Consider the following 9646-nt stretch of genomic DNA (forward strand, 5'->3'; position numbering starts at 1 on the left):
AGGGACTCATACGAGGACCCTCTGCTAAAAGGGAGAAGGAAGTGTTGAAGTTAAACAGGAACCAGCTACGATGGGTGGTAGGACTACTTACAGGACACTGTCATCTCAAAGGACACCTCTTCAAACTGGGACTAAGTAATAGTCCAACTTGTGAGAGGTGTCAAGAAGAAACTGAAGCCACACATATCCTGTGCGCATGTGAGGCCTTAGCGTGTTTAAGATTACGTTACTTGGGTCAATACTTTACGGAACCAAGTGACTATTTCGACGCCCGCACGTACAAACTCCTACGCTTCATTCGAAGCGCGGGACTGCTGAGGGGATAATCAAAAGAGGAAGCACAATAGATCACTGTAGTTCGCGGTGCAAGGGCCGAGAAGGCCCACCCCTCATACATTCATTCATACCTTGTACAATTTATCTTCGTCCTGTCTTTCAAACGTTATTATTTAGTAAAAGCTTACATATAATCCTGCAGTGGTAGTCGTAAATACGGTACCTGGTTCTTAAGTCACAAATATTGACACACTATTGGTATGAAAGTTTTATCCAACTTTTGAACTTAGTAATAATAAGCCCTCCTTACCACGGATCAATGAAATAAGATAAGAAAAGGAACCTTGAAAATATGATAATTAATTCGCTTAATGGGAGGTGGAGTCCAACTGGGTCCACTCGGCACGGCGGCCACTGATTATTCTATTGTACCTGCCCCGGGCGATTATGATGATGGAGAATTTGGTGGAATGAAGATTGGCAGGGGAAACCGAAGTACTCGGAGAAAATCTGCTCCAGTGCCACATTGTCCACCACAAAACCCATTTCACCAGACCTGGGCTCGAACCCGGGCTGCCGAGATGAGAAGCCAGCAACTAACCGCTTGAGCTACGGCGCGGCCTTAATATGATAATTAAATTTTATTTCCTGTTTTAATACGGAACCCATCCGCTGCTGCCATCTAACGATTAACAGAAGAAATACTTTTACTTTCCCTTTCTACGATGTGTGGGTTACATAATTTCTTGAGTAGTTCGGCTGGTTAGGTTCGCGCTGATGGGTCGAGATCATTGGGTATGTCTTGTATCTTTGTTTAATATACAGCGGAGATAAACAGCTGATTTAAAGTTGTTTCCGAGTTCTTCATATTCTTAGGAACTTCGTGATTTATACCTGTCGCCTCTTATTATCAAATTATTGAAATATAGGAGGTTCTGATGGGTAGAGCATGTAGTTGGAATAGGGAATACAAGCAATAAATACAAAATTTTCGTTGAGAAATCCTTTAAAAAACATCCACATGAAAGACTGAAATAAGATAAAATGGATAACATCAAAATGGTGCTAAGGTTCGTGTCTAATGGCGGACTCCGGTATTATCGGTGTTGAAATTTCGAGTCTTACTCCTATAGTATTCGTTAGTCAGCCATTCCTTATATAAACACAGGATATGTTGGATGTCACATTGTTATCGGCCACGCGCGAGTTCGGAACCCCTGTATACGGGTTCCAATGTGTCGGACTTAGATCCTACTTCTGTAACTAAACTTCCTATTAACCCGAATGCAGATGATCCACCATTAAAATTTGAGTTCGATAAGACAATAACACACGAAGCAAGACATAAGACATTTCAGAATGCAGCCCTCAGCAGTGTTCATGCACTAATAATCAGATCACCAAAGAACCTCATACCAGTGGTTAAGATGAGTATTACCTTCTGGGATAAAATGCCGTACGGTCCGTTGAAAGTCAACCGACGTTTCAGAGGAACAAATCGCCTCAAAAAGCTTTCACAGTGGTTTCATGTTCCGCTTATCCTTCTATCCTTAAGATGGAGGTGATACGTTCCTCCGAAGCGTGGATTGACTTGCAAAGGACTACACAGCGTTATATCCCGTAAGACAGTACTCTTAAACTTTAAAGTAATTATTAAATACACAAATAAGTATATGACCTATTGTGGTGGAAACAAAATACTTCTGCAAATCCCTGGTAAAATTGTATTTGGTATTTTAATTTACAATAAACTTGGTCTCTGACATTAAGGGAGGAACATAGACTGAGGGCGTTTGAGAACAGGGTTTTGAGAATATTTGGACCGAAGAGAGATGAAATGACAGGAGGTTGGAGAAAACTGCATAATGAGGAGCTTCATAACTTGTACTCTTCTCCAAGTATAATTAGAATGATCAAGTCAAGGAGAATAAGGTGGGCAGGGCATGTAGCACGAATGTGGTAGACGAGGAATGCGTATAGGATATTGGTGGGAAAGCCAGAAGAAAGAGGCCATAGGGGAAGACCAAGGTGTAGGTGGGTGGGTAATATAATTTTGATCTTATTGAGAGATAGGATGGGATGGCATTGATTGGATTGATCTGGCTCAGAATAGGGACCAGTGGAGGGCTCTTGTGAACACAGTGATGAACCTACGGGTTCCATAAAATGCTGGGAAGTTCTTGAGTGGCTGCAGAATTGGCGGCTCCGCCAGGAGGGCTCATCTCCCTGAGTAAGTAAGGAAATAACCATATATGAACGTAAAGAGACTTGAAAGGGTTCTGAGGATGGTGTATGCTGTACAGAACTGTAAGGTTTCTTATTTTGGACTCTATCCATCGTCTGGTATATATGACAAAAAACCACAACGTTTCGGAGACTCGATCTGTCTCCGTCCTGAGGTGGAAGGGCCAAGATAGACCTACTCTGTTGGGCCCGTTAGAAAGAGCTAGTCTCAATCGTTGGAGGCCTCTTATAAAGTTTTTTATGTTTGTGCTCTTGTTGCCTGAGTATTACTAGTGTTGTCCCTCGGTCTGCTATGTTTGGGTGTCGGATATAATTTTTTATATTCGTTATCAATTTCCATTCATTTTTGTTTATTTTAATTATTATATTATATTTGTGGCTAATGTTTTTATGTTTATGATAGATTTTTGCATTTGACAATAAACATATACTACACGTCACAGAAACATGGACGCCGCAAGTAGAAAAATGCGCCGGAACGGAGTACGGGTTTTGTTCTCAAACAAATGTATTTTAGTGTGAACAACAACAATGCAATCGCATCAAAATACAGTATATTGACTTTAAGATCTAATGCAATGCAACGGTTTCAAAAGTGAACAGTTGCCTGAAGACGGCCAAGTACGGCCAAAACATAAAACAATTAATTGTGATGTTAATGTTATTTGAAATTGAAGAGAGATTGTGAATGTTTTTAAGTCGCATTAAAGACGGAAGTGAATGAGTGAGTGATACAACAATACAACTGGATGCTCAATTCAGCTTCTTATAATTAAATAATTTCTTACTTGCGAAAACCCATAAGTCTTTCTGTGAAAACGTTCACTCGTGGAGGATACAAGCCTCAAAACAATGCAAAACGCAAATGTGGTTGGTTTTATGTATATTTCTACATTGACGGAGAAGTTCTATTACAAAGTAATTGTTTGTTATGATCATGTACTTCCGGAACCATGTTATGGCTTAAGGCGCGTCCACATTACTCGTGCTCGTGCTCGTGTGACTCGCCATGCTCGCGAGTAATGTGGACGATATGACAAGACACGAGACAAGCAAATTTTAAAACTAATGCCAATAAATTAAAATACGACTACAGCCTATACACACTATGAGTAAATATACGGATCCTCACGCGCCGAAGCCTGGCGAGCAACTGAAGTAGTGTGGACGAAGATTGACGAGCACAAGTAAAAGCCAGACGAGTCTCCCGAAGAACACAAGCCTGGCGAACACGAGTAATGTGGACGCGCCTTTAGACACTTTAGGCACTGCGCCTCGGCTTTGCGACAGGAAACAAGGAAATAATAAAAATTCTATTATTTTTCAATGGACTTTACAACGATACCACAGTCTAAGGACACAACTGACCTCACAACTGGGCAAATAACAACCGCAAAAATTGAAATTTACACCATTATTGTAGTTGCGTGTTCGAAACCCAAATGTGCGAAAGAACATTCTTTAGTTTCGTTATTTTTTGTTATATTCTCTGTCCTCTTAGCTTCTAATCATCCAAGCCATAGCGCCTGGGACCTACTAATGTATTAAGAGGCCGCGCCATAGCTCAAGCGTTTTCTCTTTAATTCGCATAGTGGGGGCGTGGAATACAGTTGGGTCCACTCAGTTGAAAACAATTTTTGTATTCCTATAAAATAAATACAAATTATGTAATAACAATGAACGCATTTGTCATCATTTTCACTTGATGACTTGCTCTGCCTTGGTTTCTCATGGTTTTATAGAAAATCCAATTCCTCACATATCCAGGAACACGACCCATAAACCTCGTGTGTATATGCTCAAGAACACCAAGATTCCTGGATTTTTAAAATATTTCCCGTAACTTCATCCTAGAGCATAGAATTCTTTTGGTCGTCATCCAACCCTTTCTCCTTCGTTTCTTGCACATAAAGAACAGTTTCTTACATGCCAGAGTCTTCATTCGTTTGCTGGTATAATCTTTCATTCTTTATATCCAGAAATTTTGTAAAATCCTGTCCAAATTCATAAAGTGATGCAACATTTCACGAACATATGACGTGGGCTCGGCTATGGCTGATGCAAAAGTAATGGATTATTGCCAGTATTTTCCTCACGCTAGCAGTATCTCTTAAGGACAGACCGGCTCTTGGGTCAACCCAACCTCCTATCCAATGAGTATCGGGGGATCTTTCCCCGGGAGTAAAGTGGCTGGGGCGTGAAGCTGATCACTTAACTTCAGCTAGTGCCGAGGTCAATAAAATGTGGATTCATACGTCCGCTGCCCCATAAACCTTCATGGCGTAGTGCTTAATTAGTTAAGCACAGGGATAACTTTACCTTTTTATCGGTATTTCTAACAATATCTCTCCGGCATTGAAAATATTTTAAGAATTTTAATTGTTCCATCAGTATCGAATCTAGACGGTCTGTATTACTGACAGTATTCGAGCACTGATGGTAATACTAACAGTAAAGCTAATTGAGTGGGTGCTCCTTTTAGCGAAATGCAGGGGGCAACATAAGCTTTCCGTCTTACTGGATTTGTGTAAATTGTGGAAGAATGAAAATTTAGAAAGTTTATCTGTAAGGAAATTTATGCCATCTTATATTTGTACAAATATAGAACCATTATGCTTCCTGAAAATCAACATTTTTAGTAATAATTTATCGAATAGTATCAGAGTTAAGTATACTCGCATACTTTTATACACAAGAAACAGTCATGTGTATAAAGCAAAATAATTAGGATTTCCTTGCACAGTGTAGTAAAAATGATTTGAATTAATATGAAATTATTATTATTTGAAAATCTTAATTGTTTCCGAACTCCCTGGGAGCGTTCAGAATTCTTAAGTTGCTGCAGAATGAAGCAGCAACCCAACTGCCGTCTGGTATCGAGAGCTCAAATAATATAGGTTTTTACCATTATTTTACCTTTGCACGATAATTATTTGCGTCTTATTTCATGGGTAGTAATTTGTTTGGTGATGTTATTATGAGATATGAGGCTTTTGTGTTGGTGACTGTGAATATTACTGTCTTTTGTAAGATGGGACGAATTATTTTAATAAATTTTTAACGACGTTTCTGAGGTATACGCTGCTTCCATTTGCATTCTCGAATAGTCTTCTACCTTAAATATGTAGGTCTCTCGTACCTCCAATACGTCGGTGAACAATTACCACATTACAGAGTGTCACAATTCAGAAGGCAAAAAAAGAAACTTGCAATATTATTATTATAATGTTTTCGCCCATACTTATTAATATCCCGTATTGCACGGCGTTGTATTTATTTCTGTGTGAAGGATGAGGAATGTTGGAATCAGGCAATTTGCCAAACATTGGCCATGTAGATAAGGCACCATCATATTTACCTAAGTGGCCTCGAGACGTACAAACGAACTAGCAAGGTTAGCAACTACAAAGCAATGACCGCTTGCTTTTGGAAGTCGCTACTCCGATCTTCATTCTTTTATATATATAAAACCAATTCGCCTTTGTTGCATAGGCCAGTAAACTCTTTACGTCAGAGCTCGAAAAAGTCTCAGCTCTGCCTTGAGAGTCTCATTCACAGGTCTATGATCTGCAGATGCAGACTTCAGTCTCATGGCTAGTATCCCAAAGTCTAGCATCAGGTCAATCGTCTTGTGGAACAGAGACAACGTCATTGAAATGATTTTGTATTCTCTTGTTCCCACCCTCCAGGTCATTGATTCTGGCGCTGCCTTCATCATCCAACAGTTAGAGAGCAAGGTGTACCGTTGTTGGACAGTGGAATTAAATCAGAGATGGCATTCAAATGCCGTCTATCTAGAATCCTGCAAAACGCCGAAAGCAATGTGCGTAAAGATAGATGTGAATTTGCCCTTGCTTAATTAATTAAGCAATACGCAATGAAGTCTTGTGGGGAGTGGAGGTATAGCTCCACCATTCTTGATCTCGGCAGTAGAAGGAGGTGAGCAACCAGTTTCACTCCCCGGCCGCTTTATTCCCGTGGAAAGAGCCCACTCTATTAATTGAATAGGAGGCTGGGTGAGCCCCAGAGCAAGACTTGACGCTGAAGAGTAGAGAAGATTCTCTTGCCCCTACGGGGAATTATATTGTCACGTATTGGGTGTATAACGCGACAAATAACTTCACGCCGTTGTCCCAATATAGCGAATTTATTCCTTTCGCTCACTTACACACTTTACAAACATTTACACTCGCAGTGCTACAATCACTGCTTAAAATAACTCGGCGATGCTGGACTGGCTTCTCTGGCGGATATTCCAAGACTTGATTCTTAGACGGCTGCTATCCCAAGACTGACTCCTTAGACGGATATTCCAAGACTTTCTTCTCCGAAGGCTGATCCGAGACTGACTGTCGAATGCATCCAGCCCCGCTATATAACCTTGGTCGCTGCTATGCAACGAACCCTTTGTTATAACCATGGAGACTCCTGTTAGAACTACAATAGAGCAATTGTTGTTTCCTATGCAACGGTCTATTCTAGCGTTTCCATAGAAGTGACTCCTCTGGATTCCAGACACGTTACAATATATTTACGATTATCTAATATCCGGTGAACTCGAAGTAATTATGGGGGCTATGGCTTATTTTGGAGAGCCTTTCAACCTGGTGACACTAAAGCAAGGTCTAACCAACTGAGCTAGTGTCACCAGGTTGAAAGGCTCTCCAAAATGAACCGTAGCGTAGTTGGTTGAGGGGTTATGCTACAAGCCGGAAGGTCGCGGGTTCAAGTCCTGATGAGGTCATTGGTTTTTTTTTCAATTGATCTAATCGTTCCAGCCTCGCTATGGCCCTGGGGTCGACTCAGCCTCTAACAGAAATGAGTATCAGGAATTAATTAAATAATTTTCCTGGGTAGTAAAGAGCGGCCGGCGCGTAAGGCTTACAAACTTACCGCCATCTTTAAGCCGATTGTCTAGATAATGTGGGAGCCTCAACGTCTCACATCCCTATGGGCCTTCACGACCTGCTACAGGGATAGCTTTACTTACTTTTTTTTTTTCAACCTGGTAAACACTGGCGTAACACGATTTACGTGTACGCAGTTAGGTTTACGCGCAGTTGTAATTCGTAAGAACATTCGCTGTTTATCCATTCCATCTTAGCATATAGACAGTTTTTCTTATTTTTGGAAAAGCTCAAAAGAGGGAATAATTCACAAAGCTGCAAAGTTACAAGAAAATTTTCCTCCATCCTTCCAAAGTCAGAAATTGCAGTTGTTGATAGAAAATCAAAGGAAACTGATCACTCAGCTCCCCCCACTCTCTTTTTTTTCGATTTCCATAAAACACGCTCATTAATTTAAGTTCAGAACCACTTTTGGCGAATTCCAATATTGGTCCCATAGGTAAACAGACAATAATGCTGACATAAGCTCATTACATAATTATCTAAATTAACTCGCTAACTAACTAATTCCATGGAGATGAGTCTTTCTTGAGCAACCATCGGTCGGTCAGCTACTCGAGAATTTCCCAACAGTTTTCGGAACCTGAATGTCCATTGTCGTAATCACAAGGGCCCTCCACTGGTCCCTAACCTTAGCCAAAATAATCCTGTCCATTCCTCTCCATTCGATATCTCGAAAATCCATTTTAATATTATCCTTCGCACCTACGTCCAGAATTTATTACGATATTTTGTATTTATAGTTGAAAGCGTGTAAGAGTGTAGAGATTTAAGGGCAAAGTTTACAATTAAAGCCCACGATCCGTTCCAGTGAAATACCTTGCATGTATAGACAAGGCTATAGTAACCAAGACGCAGAACCCTGTTTCGAGGCCTTCAGAGATAGCATTGCTATCATCGAACATTTCGGAGACAGGCCACTCACCTGATAAGGTTAATTTGCCTCTGCTTTCGAGACAAATGCTGAACGAACACGAGACGACGATAAAACAATCAAGGAATAAAAGACGTAACTTTAGAACAGAAAGAAATAAGAGATAGAAACCAATTCTGAAGCCTACGCCAAAGTACTACGGGCCTATGGATATAAATCTGTCATTAACAGAAGATATTAATGGAAATCCATAAATTAAAATTTTACTTCATGCTTTGGTGAATATGGCAAGGCAGCAATACGAAAATGGGTTATTGAGTTAAAGAAACAAACTGTTAATTTTGATATTTCTCCCAAACAAACCACAACCTATTTCATTCGACGAGTGACATAGTTTAATACAGAAACAAAGACGTTTCTGCAGAAAGGAGCGCTCTTCACCGATCGGATCCATGTCCTAACATACAGTATACTCGTATCTATCAGCCCATAGTATTTCCCGTGCCTTCTATTTAAACGTCATGTTGTTTAAAATATACGTGGTTTGTCTGCGTTGCTTTCTGCTCCACATGCTTGAAATTGTCTTGACTCATCGCTTAGGGGCATACCTCTTCGCACGCGCAGACAAAACATGATTAAACATAAATTGTTTGAAGTCTTGCATGTTTCCGATCAGTTATGTTACAAATGACCCAGTAACTGGCCGTTATGACATACTAGCACATCGTACTCTTTCACGTGATTCAGGATCCCCTACCAGATCCCAGTAACTAACCAATTTACTCGTTCCATGGACCTGAGTCCACCTTGAGAAGCCTCCAGTCCCACAGCCACTCAAGAATTTCCCAACACTTTATGAAACCCGACAATTCGTTATCGTGTGTACTAGAGCCCTCCACTAGTCCCTATTGTGAGCAAAATTAATATAGTCTATACCATCCCATCACATTTTTCTAAGATTCATTTTAATATTATCTTCCCACTTTCGTATAGGTTTTACTGGTGGTCACTTTTCTTCTCGCGTTCCCACCAAAATCCTATATTTATCTTCTCCCTCATGCGTTCAACATGTCCTTCCTGTCCCATCCTCCTCATATCTGGCGAAGAGCAAAATTTACGAAGCTCCTCACTGTGCAATTTCTTCCAATCTCTCACCATTTCATCCCTCTTAAGTCCAAATATTTTACTCGGTATCCTGTTTTTAAACACTTTCAATCTGTGTTCCTTCTATAATGTCAGAGACCAAGTTTCACACCCATATACAACTGCAGTAATATCATAAAAGTAAGTAAAATAACGGTATACCTGTAACAGGCCGTGGAAGCCCATAGGATTGTGAGATGTT

The 9646-nt window shown here is 40.4% G+C and overlaps 1 protein-coding gene across 1 annotated transcript in view; it reads left to right on the forward strand.

The window, feature by feature from the left end:
• The first annotated feature begins 1044 nt into the window (after positions 1-1044).
• Positions 1045-9646, forward strand: part of LOC111869190 (cytochrome P450 306a1) — an 89451-nt gene continuing 80849 nt past the window's right edge. Inside the window, exon 1 of the mRNA XM_023860484.2 lies at positions 1045-1071. Coding sequence (XP_023716252.1) covers positions 1054-1071 — 18 coding nt within the window. The 5' untranslated portion in view covers positions 1045-1053. The remainder of the gene's footprint in view (positions 1072-9646) is intronic.

Source organism: Cryptotermes secundus, unplaced genomic scaffold (genome assembly GCF_002891405.2).
Source record: "Cryptotermes secundus unplaced genomic scaffold, Csec_1.0 scaffold1482, whole genome shotgun sequence".
NCBI lineage: Eukaryota > Metazoa > Arthropoda > Insecta > Blattodea > Kalotermitidae > Cryptotermes > Cryptotermes secundus.